At 39.9% G+C, this 14,132-nt stretch overlaps 1 protein-coding gene across 1 annotated transcript in view; it reads left to right on the top strand.

Moving 5' to 3' along the window:
- slc4a4a (solute carrier family 4 member 4a) overlaps nt 1-14,132 on the top strand; it is a gene marked incomplete at its 3' end in the record, with an annotated part of 49,704 nt that overhangs the window by 16,392 nt on the left and 19,180 nt on the right. The window contains exons 4-9 of the mRNA XM_079221619.1: nt 767-927; nt 3,656-3,835; nt 7,059-7,135; nt 11,405-11,562; nt 12,418-12,505; nt 13,248-13,402. Coding sequence (XP_079077745.1) covers nt 767-927; nt 3,656-3,835; nt 7,059-7,135; nt 11,405-11,562; nt 12,418-12,505; nt 13,248-13,402 — 819 coding nt within the window. The remainder of the gene's footprint in view (nt 1-766; nt 928-3,655; nt 3,836-7,058; nt 7,136-11,404; nt 11,563-12,417; nt 12,506-13,247; nt 13,403-14,132) is intronic.

Here is a 14,132-nt window from a genome sequence, read left to right as displayed (position 1 = left end):
CTTCCCCGTGAAGAAAACAAAGAACTGAATTCTCTCACTCTGACTTAATGTGACTTTGGCAACATGGAATAAATAACAAAGAGGCATCTTTGAAGGTTGAGTATTAGAGAAGTAATAAAAGGGAAATTGCAAATTGCACAAATCTGACAGTTTATCACGAGTTTCACAATGACATGACTAACAATAGAAACCACACAAGAGCATTTAGAGACCAAAGGAACATGGTAAAGTGGATGGTGCTATAGAGTGAGTGGTAGGAATAATAGCATTTGTCTGCATTTGTTTGTCTGCATTAATATAAAAGCCTAGTGCAAGAGTCAATGTAACATATTAACATAATATAGTATGGTATATGAGACATAGTATCTGGTGTAGTCATATACTATGTAGTGTAATACAACAATAAAACATAGTAGATAGTTTACTATAGTGTAAGGTATAACACAAAACAGGATCATTTTAGATGTCTTCCAATAGCTGCCATTCTACTGTTTGTGGACAGAATGTGCTTTGTCTTATTTAATTAGAAGTTTCCTGGATAGCTTGGCATCGATCCAGCTTTTGTGAGACAAACGATGACACATTTTATTGTTTATATTTGTATATTGACGTCTGTTGCATGTTGCCATTGTTTGATCCTGTAATATAACTTTAATGTCTCCAAAAATATTGTTTATTAATTAATTAAGTATTATTATGAAACTCTCTTTTTTACAAATGTGGACATTTGTCATCGTTTTTCATTCATTGTTTTTCATCCCTCCAGGTGGATCAAGTTTGAGGAGAAGGTGGAGAAAGGAGGTGAACGCTGGAGTAAACCCCACGTGGCCACGCTGTCCTTACACAGCCTGTTTGAGCTGCGGACGTGCATCGAGAAAGGCACCATCATGCTGGACATGGAAGCTTCCACGCTCCCGCAGGTTGTCGGTAAGCTAGCCGCAGGTCACGAGTCCACTCGCGTAAGGGGAGGAAATTGCACTGCATTTTGGATGGTTTTCAGGTTGAGGTAAAACAATTTTTAATGCAGTGAAAAGTTATTAGTTATTGGTTTCATGAATCGCATTATCTTTTACAGTGTAGACTGGTGCAATTATATGAGTGAAATTAGTGTTTTTACGATAACTGAGCAGAATCATTGAGGGTGCTTTCACACCTGTAGTTCAGTTCATCTGGTTCAGACTAAGGAAAGATTAAAAAAGGAAAGAAACATTTCTGTTTTTTAGTTCTGATCTGGTTCCTGTCACGTTGACTTTTTTTTTCTTTTTCTTTTACCAATGGAGTAACAAGTGACACGATCGCCAACCTGCATCAGCAGGAACTCAGTGGGGGAAATCAAAGAAATAACTGATTATACGCATTATTAGTATTATTAGACTGAACAAGTACACAGAATCAGATACAAGACCATCAGCTTTAACAGGGGAAATGCCTCCACTGACATGCTCATAACATAGCCTGAGAAAGATCAATCATGAGATTTGCTTCCTGAACAGATTTCATGTTCAGCGGATGGATTTATTGGTAGCTAAGATTTTGAACTCATGATAAAATCATGTCTGCTGTCATAAATTCCTCTGATTAGTTTGTTTGCTTTCACGCCACAAACAAACCGCACCGCACCTTTCCCAGCAATCTGAGTTTGGTGGTTTGGGTTTGATTGATAGGTATCAATCAAAGCTAGCTAACAAAGATAGCTAGCTTTGATTGGTAGCTATCAATCAAAGCTAGCTAACAAAGATAGCTAGCTTTGATTGTACCGTTAGCTATTTGTTAGTACTAACGTTCGTATTTATCCAGGTGAGGAGTGAAAAGCACCCTAAAACACACGCATTTAAAATTGCATGTTCATAAAGTTGGGTGTGGCTTGCTAGAGTCCAATTTAAAAAAAACACAATTGTTTTCAGTTCCACAACTCCTGGATCCTACACTTCCCATAATGCAACTTGATGCAGAGACGCTTCCATTTAACTCTTCCTACCACGTATGTCTTTCACACTCTACGTCATGACATTGTAACGCAGGCTCTCTGTTCTAAATGTGTCCTTTTCAAGCCCAAACTGAGATTACTCTGGTTTTATCAGAGTTAGCGAATCTCTACCACAATCACAGAGGACATTAAAAACAGCGTTACTTTGAATTATTTACATGTGCAATCTGCCCCTTTACCGCATCTGAGTGTTAGGTCAACTCACCTTACGTGCTTTGAGGTGCCTCAACAGAACCACAACAATTTTAATGATGATTGGCCAAGAGCGGATATTTGGTAAAACAATCAAAAAACAAATGTGTTAATCGAAAATGTATTTAATATAAAGGTTGTGTAGATTCAGCAACAAGAAGCTGGTCCGTTTTAACGTACTCGCTCCATTTCCAGTGAATATTATAGTGTTTTTTTTTTTTAATACTGATGACATTGGCGAAGGTCGGCAGAGAACCCATCTGCCGGTTTGATTTCGATCCACTCTGTGATGGACATTATAGGCAGAGCCACGTGCAGGTTTATGGATTGATGCTTCCTTCCTTCCTTCCTTCCTTCCTTCCTCTTCTTTGCTTTAAGAGAAGCAAAAGGTCACAGCTCTAAGGCAAGTCCGGCCAGTACTGTACTTTGTACCCGAACACTGGTGGTGGGGGGGTTCAAATAGTAGTTTGTAAATGGTCACACAAAAAAAACTTCCCAATTTGAGGACAGCCAACCCTCCTCGTTTTTTGTCTGCATGAGTGAGCAGGAGGAAGAGTTCCCACTTGGAGTGATTAATGTGAAGTAATTGAGTGTGCTGCATGCGCTTGCACAGGACGAGCGGAGCTGGGCCTCTTGCTTTGAGGCCAGCCGACTTGACTGATGGGCCATTAGCGGCACTACCCCTCCACGAGAAGAGAAACTCCCCGAGGCTGCTATCTGTCGGCTTTCAGGCTTCTGACCTTCTTCTTCTTCTTTTATTTTTAAAAGGCAAGACCTTTTGATTGAGCCGTTTCACGATATCATGAAGACTTTCACGCAGGAGCATCACCGACTGGGTGGCACAAGAATGAGGAAACTATTTATGTTTACTTCAGTTGTTACTAAATTAAGACTGTTGGGTTAAATGCTGCAGGACAGGGAAACCATTTTCTGGGGAATCATTGCATGCCACATACATACATGATACATAAAATGTTTTTTTTGAGGAAAATCCTACTCTGTGTGCCCTCAGGTGCTGAAACAATTGGTACAATTTACAAAAAACGTTCTGACTGCTCGGATAAATTACATTTTCCATGTTGCATATAAAGTCAAAATGATATGTTGACATTGAGGGTTTGGTATTTTAGTTGTATTTTTAAATAAATGTCACTGAAAGTTGAATAGATTTTGATTTTCAACTTTTGTTTAAAAAAAAAAAGTTTTTGATATGCAAAGATTTATTTTTCAGAAAGTAGTGCTGTGATGTTTGATGTGACGGACTCTGATGAATGCAGATCCCACTCTTTGTATATGGCGGTGTGTTCTTCATGACGGGTTTTCCCTAAACTTGATAAGGGAAAATCACAATATACCTATTAGCTTACAGTATCACAAATACATTGACTCGTAGCCCCTGTATTGTATCGTTAGATTATTGCCAATAATGTTGTTTACCCTCTCTCTCTCTCTCTCTGTCTCTGTGCGCTCCTCCAGAGATGATCACTGACAACCAGATAGAGATCGGCCAGCTGAAAGCGGAGCTGAAGGACAAAGTGACGTACACGTTGCTACGGAAACATCGTCACCAGACCAAGAAGTCCAACCTGCGCTCTCTGGCTGACATCGGCAAGACGGTCTCCAGTGCAAGTAGGCTGTTTTCCAACCAGGAAAACGGTAATACTGATTTGACCAGTTTGGTGCAGTCTTTTGTTTATTTATTTTTGTGATAGAAAAAACTAAATTTGCCACTTACTCTATAATGTATTTACTGTAGCTGTACACACCTGCATTGGATTTGGAGGGCATTGGGTGAGGAAAGCCACATAACGGACCCACTGCTGCCCTCCTCTGCTTGAACCCACTAATGTGGCACGTTTTGGTCCGAAATGTGTACCAGCTTGTCCTTAATGGTTAAATTGGAGACTTTATTACTTTATTTTAAAGGCGTTAACACACAAACCCTTTGTAAAGTGCGACTATTAGTACTTCTACTTTCTCACGTAACTTAACTCATTCAACTAGCGGAACTAAAGTTTGTAGATGTCTTTTGCTAATTCCCCACAAACATTTGGTGTTATCACTCTGAACAACACTTTTGATAACCTCACTGTGGGTAACTGTACTAACTGCATTCACAGATGCATATAACGTAATTGATCATCACCTGTAAGAGCAGATGGAACTCATTTTAAATTGACTTTGGCTGTAAATTTTGACACTGATGAATTAAGTTCAGTGTAGGAATTTATGACTCAAGGTGAGAAAAGTCCGAGGCCATGTGGGGTCATAAAACTAATTTGTCATGATCAAGATGTGACGAATAGAGAATTATGATTTACAGCAGTCCAAATCTCCTAAATTGATGATGGATTTTAATTAACCTTGTGATTTTGTTGTTATGACATCTCTTCTCATCTCACAGGAAGGGCTGTCACTTTGCTTCACTGAGGAATATCCCAGACAGAGAAAGTACAAAGAGATCTGCATTCTAACTAATACAAAACGATAAACACATTTTGGCCATTTTGATAGAATTGTAGTTTCAGTATCTAATAGATGCATCATTTTTATGCAGCATTTCAAGCCTATTAAACCTAATTCTGTGACAAAATATTTTGCCAGTGAAATTGGTTACAATATTCATCAGTTCAGATGAATGCAAATAAGCTGCAAATAAACAGCTTATCAAATCTAATTAATCAGCAGCGAATAGAATACTCAATCTTAAGCGGTGAGATTCAAAGTGACAGCCCTCATTCACACTGATGTCTAACTTAACAACTCCTGTATGAGTCCTTTGATTGTTACGCATTGAGTAACTGGATGTTTCACCGTGTTAACAGCATAATTAATCTGTTACCAGCCATGGGTCTCTGTAAAGTGAAGTTATTTATTACCTGCTGCTTATGAAACGGGTTTATGACTTTCAAAAGAAACGGTATTCGCTTTGTGTTCAAATGGAAATTCATAACATGAAACGCCCTTATCAGCATCACAGCTCTGATATGAAGAGGGTCACCGATAATAATGAATTGATATCAGTGGAACAAGGATAAAGTACATCCTCCAGTTTATTAAAATACTATCTGACAATTGACTCCCGTTGCAGTAATCCTGTCCATTGACCCATGGTGCCCTGATTTTAATGGTGCCTTTCCTCCTCTGCACAGCATGTAAAAATACAGATAGATCCTGTTTTACACATCTTTTAACCACTTGATTTCATTCTCCTAACAAATGTCTTGCTTGGGCTCAGTGGGCGTGTCTATCATCTCTCTTTTCCTTCCTTTTCTGCTGCCCTGGATTGGGTTTGATAACCTGCTGCTGCCACTAAAAGCTCGTAGTCCTCTCGAGAACTCAGTGACTTGCCTGTCGGGTCACATTTCAATGGAGGACTTGCAGTCCCAGAGGAGTACCAGCATGGACTGGCTTAGTAAGTTCACTGGACCCGGTCTACGTTCACACTGCAGACCACCAATCAGTTCTGGTGGAATCACGGCTCGCTTTATGTTTGAGTTTTGTGTGAGGCATCTTATAAAAACCCAAGTGGCTCGTTTATTTGGCTCTTTTTTTTTTCTTCCAATTTTCTCCCAGTCTTTCGTATTAATATAACTCACTCAGCCACTCTGCCCAAGGCCTCACTTTTTTACACGCGTCCAGACAGGAATTGAATTGAATTTTTTTTTTTTCATCCGATTTGTGTCACATGCGAGTGAAAAATGTCAGAACTGGAAAACTTTCATCTGCAGTTTGAACGTAGCCATGAAACTGTAGTAAACTGTCTTCTAGTAGTAGTAGTACTCTTTTTACTTTTTAGTGCTTTATATAGTAGTGGCATTGAGTAGTTGTCCCCCCCCACCACCTCCCCCCCACAAAACTTGATCTCGTATGTATTTACCTTTTTTAATGAAGTAGTTTTTTTAGTACTACAATTTCTATCATTTATACTGGCTGCATCATACTGTCAAGCATGTTATTACCAATAATCCTCAGGGGGCAGATGCATGAAAGGCTACAGTGGCATCAGAATTTGCTCCGGGACGTCGGTAAGGTCACGTTCTGCTGTCAGGTCGCTGATGAGCTGAAACCAAAAGTCAGCATAGCGTCAGTCAGAGTCCTCAGCTGCACTTAGTGGAAGACTTTGATGTGAAAGACGGACACGAAGGTGATCAGATATTCTCAACAGTGAAGCATCTTTATTATTTTTTTACACAGTAAGGGCTGGATGCACTTATTATTTGTAAGTGAGCACTGCATTTGTCTTCCTCGATAATTCCTCAACTAGCGAGTGCAGAGAAAGACCTCCATTGAAGAATAATTTAATTATAGTTGTAGAATAAAGTGGACCGAACCGCTAGCTGCTCTGAGATTCGAGTTCGAAGTTTAAAAAGTCAACGTCATGTTGTCGAGTTTTTGGCGCTGTAGTGCATTAAACACTAAATAGAAAAAGGCAATGTTGTGCTAAGAGTTGGTCTGGTTCTCTACGAGGGAATATGGTCGTGGTTCGGGGAGGCTCTACTTTATATTGATCTCACAGAACATTGTGGGTGCTTTACCTTCTAATTTAAGACTGGAAATCACTTGAATGGAACAGTATTCATAAGGCCGATTTAAGGTTTACAGCAGATTGTATATAGCTCGGAAAGATGTTTTCAGCTTGACTTAAACGTTTGCTTCAAAGTGTTGTGCTCCAGCTATTAAGTAGATGGAAGTTATTGGCATCTGAAACCTCTTCATGCTTTGCTGTTGTCTGGTTATTTATTTTCGGCGCTGCTTTGGGAGCAAACTGTCTGGGCCACTGTCTGTGTTTTCTTGTTCCTCTGCCATCCTTTTTCTCCACATTCAGTTCAATGAGTGCAGCTGGTCTAACCGAACGGGGTTGACGGGTTTTTTGCAGATAGTCCCACCACAACTCACCGGAACCTGACCTCCAGCAGCCTGAACGACATTTCTGACAAACCAGAAAAAGACCAGGTGAGTCAACCTGATGATTTAACAGAAATACATGTCTTCAATTTGTCCCTGAATTATTTTGCTGCAGTCAATCAACCAAAACGTTGTGGGCACCGCTAGAACATTAGACTTGGAAAACTGAAGTTGATGAGTTTCTGTTGGTGATTCTTTTTTAATTTTTTTTTTAATGATGTTCTACTCAAAATTTTAAATGCAAATAAAACAAAAAACCACAGATAATAGTTCCCTTTGTCTGAAGAATCTCGAGATGTATTGCAAGTGTCAGATACACATCGGATGAATTGGTCAAGATCATGACAGAACATCTTCAAATGTTAACTTAATTAAGTTTAAGTTGTATTATAGTTGTTTTTTTTATAGAAGCAAAGTGATGCATTGGTCCAGTGTAGAAGTGTCGACCGTTTAAACAGCAGTCTCCTTGAAGTGACATGTGTTAAGTTAAGCTTGTCTAAAGTACATTGGTCCAACTAGTCGGCTGCAGCCAAGACTGCAACAATATCCCAGTTGCTTATGTAATGTCTCTCCTCAGCACAGCCGTTTATTGAGTGTCAAAAATCTACAGAAACCTTTCCTTTCATGGTCAGTTTTGAGATTTTGTTAGTAGGCCAAGAATCTTTTGGTCCAAGGAATAACAGAAAGAAAGGAATTGATGATCAATCAACGATTACGTAAGAATGGAAAGTTACAAACCCAAACTCACACATTTGTATTCTTCCAGCCGGCTTCCGCTACAACTTTACGAGTCACGGAGATTATCCGTCGCACCTCGAGGAGATATCGGAGAGGCTTTCTCTCCGTCTTTATCAATGAGTGTTGAGTAAACTACGAGTCACGTAACTCGTAGTGTTTCAGAACGTGAGGTTGAGGTCACTGCTGCGGAGTTCACATCTCAATCTTTCCGGTCTGAGCGGATTCATGACTTTTGAAAAAAAGATTTAGTTCAGACGGACCCAGTATGTCCTCCCGTGAGACAGAAGGACAGGAAGCACGGCTTCTTAACCGAAGCTCTTCCACACCCACTCAGCCTATAAATACCACTCGGATGTTTCCTCTGTGGGCCGACATGCAGCGATCATTTCCACGCTAACCACAAGGCTGTTATCTCATTGCTGCATTGTTTGGACTTTCCCAAAGGCCAACACTGAGCGATTGTTATATAAAACTGTAAATCATAGCTTGTTTTATGAAGAAGAAAAAAATCCCTGCTGTATTTGGATGTATTGAACACCATAAGTAATATACAAGTGAAATATATGGTTTGGTACATGAAAAAATTAAAATGTTACAGATGCGCGCAAATGTGTCCCAATGCAAATTTTTGAGACCTCATCTGAATTTTCTCCGTACTAAACCCTCTCTAGCTTTGTTCTGCTTCACTTTATCAAATCAACCTTTGCAGAGAGAATGTTCACATAATGTGCTATGAGTTGGGTTAGAGTTGGACCTTACAGCTGCATCATTTCAAAGAAATGATCATCCTGAAAGTGATTTTTCTTTTAGGCGGACCTGAAACCTTTTAATTTTTGTTTTGTGTCATCTTCATTTACTCTTAACCAGTAACATATAGACTGATATTTACACATCTGAACAAAATCTCACATGTGTACCTTTTTTATTATAACCAAAAGTATTCAAATAGCAGAGCTACACCCTTTTTAGTTTGGGTATGCAATTTTCGAGCAGAGGCCTAAACATAGATTGGTTAAAAAACAACAACCTGTGTATTCAATGTAATGTTCAAGTTTTTGTTAACGTATATAAAAGCCAATGAGACTTTTTAATTGAAAACAAATGTTTTTCTGCAGTGATTTTGGCTTCGAAGGGTCAGCAACATACACTTTCTCACATGCCAGCAACATTTACTCAGGTAGATTTTGAGACGTCCATCTTGAGATTTCTGCCTCCTCCCGCTACATGATAGAAGTGAAGTTCAACAGCATGATTGGAAATCATTTCTACAACTAGTTTTCATTGAAACTACCTTTTAACAAAATAAATCGTTCCTATGAAAACTGATGACATATTGGGATGGATGCAAAAATGTCAGACAAATGAGCTCAAACCCGCAATTTTAACAAACATAAGAAGAACAAGGAAACGATATTTAGTAATTTGCAAGCTTTTACGAGATGTCTTGTCTTAAGATAATAAATAAAGAGTTTGAGCCTCATGCCAGTTAAGAATCGAGTGTCAGGAACAGATTCGGGTAGACGTAGTTTATGGAGGTGGTGTGACTTTGCGGTGATTGGACTCGGGTCAGGGTGTGCAGTTACGCAGGTTTAGCTTCTCAATCATTTACAGACAAACCTCCTGCCAACAAGGCTCAACAGCCTCTTATGGGATCTGTTTGGATCTCGCCAGAGGAAGGTCACTAGTTTATGGGATTCCAGTCCTCAGAGGTTATTGGCAGCGACCCTGCCAGTGCATGATCTGGGTTTGGCGGGCACGATGACAAGCGATAGACGGCCATTATGTTCTTTTAGCTCTTTTAGCTCATTGTGAACAGTTTAATTCATACGTCATCTTATTGATTAAATACAATTAATTTCAGGCTGACAAAACTGCTTTTAGACTCTTTTTTTTTAACTTTGCAGTTTGGGTTGTTTACTGGCAGCCTAATTAATTGGAGGAAATGTCAGTGTTCTTTGGGATCTAATCCACTTAAAATCCTGGCACAGCTGATTTTAAAGCCACATTCAACATCAGCTGATGACTCTTACTTTGGTTTGGTATCTAGAACTTTCTCTGGACAGCTGATTGATTATCTGCTATCATAGTAAATTTACATAGTGAAAAAACTATCTTAATTTAGCATCAATCTTTCTTTACTGCCTCATTTTATTGGTCCTGATCCCTGAGAAGAGCAGCTGTCTTTGTCGAGGCACTGATCATTATGGATTCTTCTTGGCCTGTTAGTAGAACAGGTCATTGATTGTTAGAGAAATAAGGATTAAAAAGAACTGGATTGTTTTTAAATCCATTGTTCGTGTGGCTGTGGAAGCATTTGGTAGTGAACCAGTGGGGAGTGAATGGAAGGGAAATATATTGGGAATTATAACATCTGTCTTCAGATTGGACTGGAATATAGTAGAATGAACAAATGAAGAATCCACCAGGTTGTAAATGTGATAACAAGCGCAAAATATCTGTCAATCATATTTACCCGAATGTTCCAGTGGGGTCTGTCGGGATAAAGTCAACATTAGTTCAAGTTAAATGTCCACTTTTTGACTCTTTGGACACCAAACTTGGAATTGTTTTATGTGAAGAAATGTGACCGTCCAGGGCCCACAGGTGCTCTGATTATCACCGGCTGTGTCTTAGGAAGCGGTTCCTGCCGGCTCTTTGCAAGTTAATGTATAACACAGTAGTTTTCCATGACAATCTTATCTGGATGTTTATGGTTCTTTGTCTAAGTTTTTATCTATTAGTGATCTCGAGCTGCTCATAAACATGCCACTACTTGTTTATCATATGGAACATCTTATGATTGGGGAATTAATAATTATATGTGATTTTAACTTGCAATAACCACTCCTGGATTAAAAACAGAGAAAAGTGGCGTACGGAGGGACATGAATTGGCATCTCAAGGGACTTTTATACCAAAATGTGACAATTAAGAGCTACTTTCATTGGAAACGAGTTGGCCAGTCTGGCCTGGGTTTTTCAGTTGGATGATGTTTATAATCCAGCGTGCTTTTGCCAGTTTCTCAAGATTACCAACCCGAGCTTTAATAAACTGGATCTTCCGATATGCGATTTAAAATCCAACAAAAACATTTAGAAACTCTTCTGCGCAAAGATAAACCTTCAGGACGCCTCATGAGCTCCATTTAACAAAGAATTATTTTGTAATGAATCCCAGCAAAATGTGTTTTTTTCAAAGTTTTCACACCAAGAACCGAAACATGTTCACAACACGAAACAAGGAAAGACATGTACACGCGTTGGTATGTTGCTTTTGTTGCACATGCAAGAGTCACAGGACTTTAATGTCCTCTTAAAGGTAAAGTGTTGAACCTGCGGAGCTCCGCAGGTGTCTGACCTCCATCTTCACACACCTCACCGTCGCCATGACGGAGAGAAATGCAAACCTCATTTTACCACTAGTTCCTCATTTAGATCCCATGGGCGCCTCCCCGGTTTGGTATTTAAGCTGAATGGGATTGTCTGGGTTGATATAGGTTTGTTTAATTGTGTTGGGTAGCTTGCTGGTGTGAAAATAACATTTGCCGTCTCCTCCCGTTCGCCCCTTTTGTGCTTTCAGCTGAGGAACAAGTTCATGAAGAAGTTGCCGAGAGACGCCGAGGCGTCCAACGTGCTGGTGGGGGAGGTGGACTTCCTGGACTCGCCGTTCGTGGCGTTTGTTCGTCTGCAGCAAGCTGTGATGCTGGGAGCGCTGACGGAGGTCCCGGTTCCCACAAGGTAGCCGAGAGTCACGTCTGAGCTCCAGGAATCCATAAATAATGTGGAGAGATGCGTCGGTACCGAATTTTCGTTGAGAGTTGTAGTCATCAAGGTGCAACTTGTACGGTGCTTTACGCGTCTTTTTCAAGGTTTCAGAACATTGACCGAAATCTGTGAAAAACACAGTCATAAAATATACAATGTCCACCCGCTAATTAACAAAAGAGTGGATTGCATGATATTGTAAGGCATGCATACTATTTAGGTGTCTCTGTGTTCACCTTAAATCATAAATAAATCCCAAGAGATAACCAAAGAGCCATAAAACTATTTTATTTTCTGTTGAACTAGTAAAGTGTGTGTGTGTGTGTGTGTGTGTGTGTGTGTGTGTGTGTGTGTGTGTGTGTGTGTGTGAGAGAGAGAGAGAGCGACAATGCCCTTCAGGAATTTCTCTGCTCTGGTTGCGTATGGAGTGCGTCACTTTTATGGCTGAATACTCGTGGTAAACACACATAATTTGAATGGATGGCCAGTATTCGGTCTGCAGCAGCTTCCCTGTAGACAAAACACATTAACAATATCTCTTTGTGTTTGGAGTGACTGTGTCCACGTTGTGAATAATACATGCAAATAGTTTGCAGTCTTGTAAAGAGAAAATAAAAACGCTGACATTAAAACCAGACATTAAACCAGAAACCTGAACATAAAGTAAATATGAAAAGGATGCTATAAAAAAACTAATAAAGCATGATTATTTGATATCTGGTTCTAACGTAGATTTAAAGTCTTCTTTATTTCAAAAGTGAATCCGTTGCAGAGCAAGTAAAAAGATAATTGGCATTATTAATACAAATGATTTTGTACCCTTTGCAGATTCCTATTCATCCTGCTCGGACCCAAAGGCAAAGCCAAGTCGTACCATGAGATCGGCAGAGCGATCGCCACGCTGATGTCCGATGAGGTTCGACTGCCAACAACACACATTGTCTCTGACGAATTTTAATGTTTACATAGAGCAGAACATTTCAGAGGGATTTGTGAACCATTGCTGTTAGATTTTTGCTGCTCTGCTCTATGGTCGTTATCTCAGCCGTACTTTATGGGGTTGTCAGCTGTTCGTGTGATTTTGTCTGCCCCATGCGGAGGCCGACAATCAGCTTCTTAAAGTACCTTAAAGTTTGAGCTGCCTGCTACTCGTTTGAGTGGCGTTTTCTTTCTACTTTGATTCGTGCACTCAAGTTGTATTTCATAACTTTGTTCACATATAAATATCTCTGATAATTCCTGAACAAGATGCTGAGAAGGCATTCAATTAACAATGCAAAGATCTGTCGATCAGGAATATTCTTCAAGTTGTTCTGTGGGGAAGACATTTTAGTTAAAAAATTACAATAAATAATATAATAAAAACTCAAACCCAAAGTATGCAAATATTAAAAGTCAAAAATGTGAGCAGTGGAAAATAATTCAACCAAATCCAAAGTTAGAATGTATTCAGACATTAACTGTTTCCTCTGAAACCCCAGAGCTGCATTGCATTCACATTTTATTGATCTCTGTCCCGATCAGATATTAATTGCGTAATTGTTGTATTTTTGATGCTCCCCATCCATTAATCCTGTAATCTGACACAATGGTTCGCTGCGTGCTGTGACAGGTCTTTTTCACAGTCGAATGCCTCGTCCCTCTCTGTCTGTGTTCAGATCTTTCACGACATCGCCTACAAGGCCAAGGACAGACAAGACCTGCTGGCCGGTATCGACGAGTTCCTGGATGAGGTGATCGTGCTTCCTCCTGGAGAATGGGACCCGGCCATCAGGATAGAGCCCCCGAAATCCCTCCCCTCCTCTGACAAAAGGTCCGTCATGTCTTAGTGCTGTGTCAAATGTCCTTGTTAGTTTTTATCATATTTAGTCTGTCATTTTCTTCTTTTTAATACAGTGAATACGCTTACAATAAGTTGATCGTGCTTTCCATTATCGGAATAAACGTGAATATCGCCATGAGTGCTGTCTAGCTCGCTGTCATGGAGCAGAAATAGAGCCAGATTCAAGAACATATAGGAATTATCATGTAAGATAGAACAATGTTGCTATTTTATGCATGGGGATCCTGGTATTTATGATTATTACCTTAATTAATGTTCACTAAAAAGCATTTTTTCACGATTATCGTTATCAATTAGTGAATCTCAATTATTTTGGCCAGAATAATCGTCGTGGCGTATGTAATGTTCATATTGTCCCATGCACTGCACTGCACTTAACTGCATTAAGTCTAAATCTTTAAGTCTCACGTTGTGTCTTCACATTGTGTCCTCACGTTGTGTCCTCACGTTGTGTCCTCACGTTGTGTCCTCACGTTGCGTCTTCACGTTGTGTCCTCACGTTGTGTCTTCATGTTGTGTTCTCACGTTGTGTCTTCATGTTGTGTCCTCACGTTGTGTCTTCATGTTGTGTCCTCACGTTGTGTCTTCATGTTGTGTTCTCACGTTGTGTCTTCATGTTGTGTCTTCACGTTGTGTCCTCACGTTGTGTCTTCACGTTGTGTCCTCACGTTGTGTCTTCACGTTGTGTCCTCACGTTGTG

Source organism: Taurulus bubalis (genome assembly GCF_910589615.1).
Source record: "Taurulus bubalis genome assembly, chromosome: 8".
NCBI classification, from domain to species: domain Eukaryota; kingdom Metazoa; phylum Chordata; class Actinopteri; order Perciformes; family Cottidae; genus Taurulus; species Taurulus bubalis.
The sequence above is the reverse complement of the archived record's forward strand: the minus strand, read 5'-3'. Positions and strand labels throughout refer to the sequence as shown.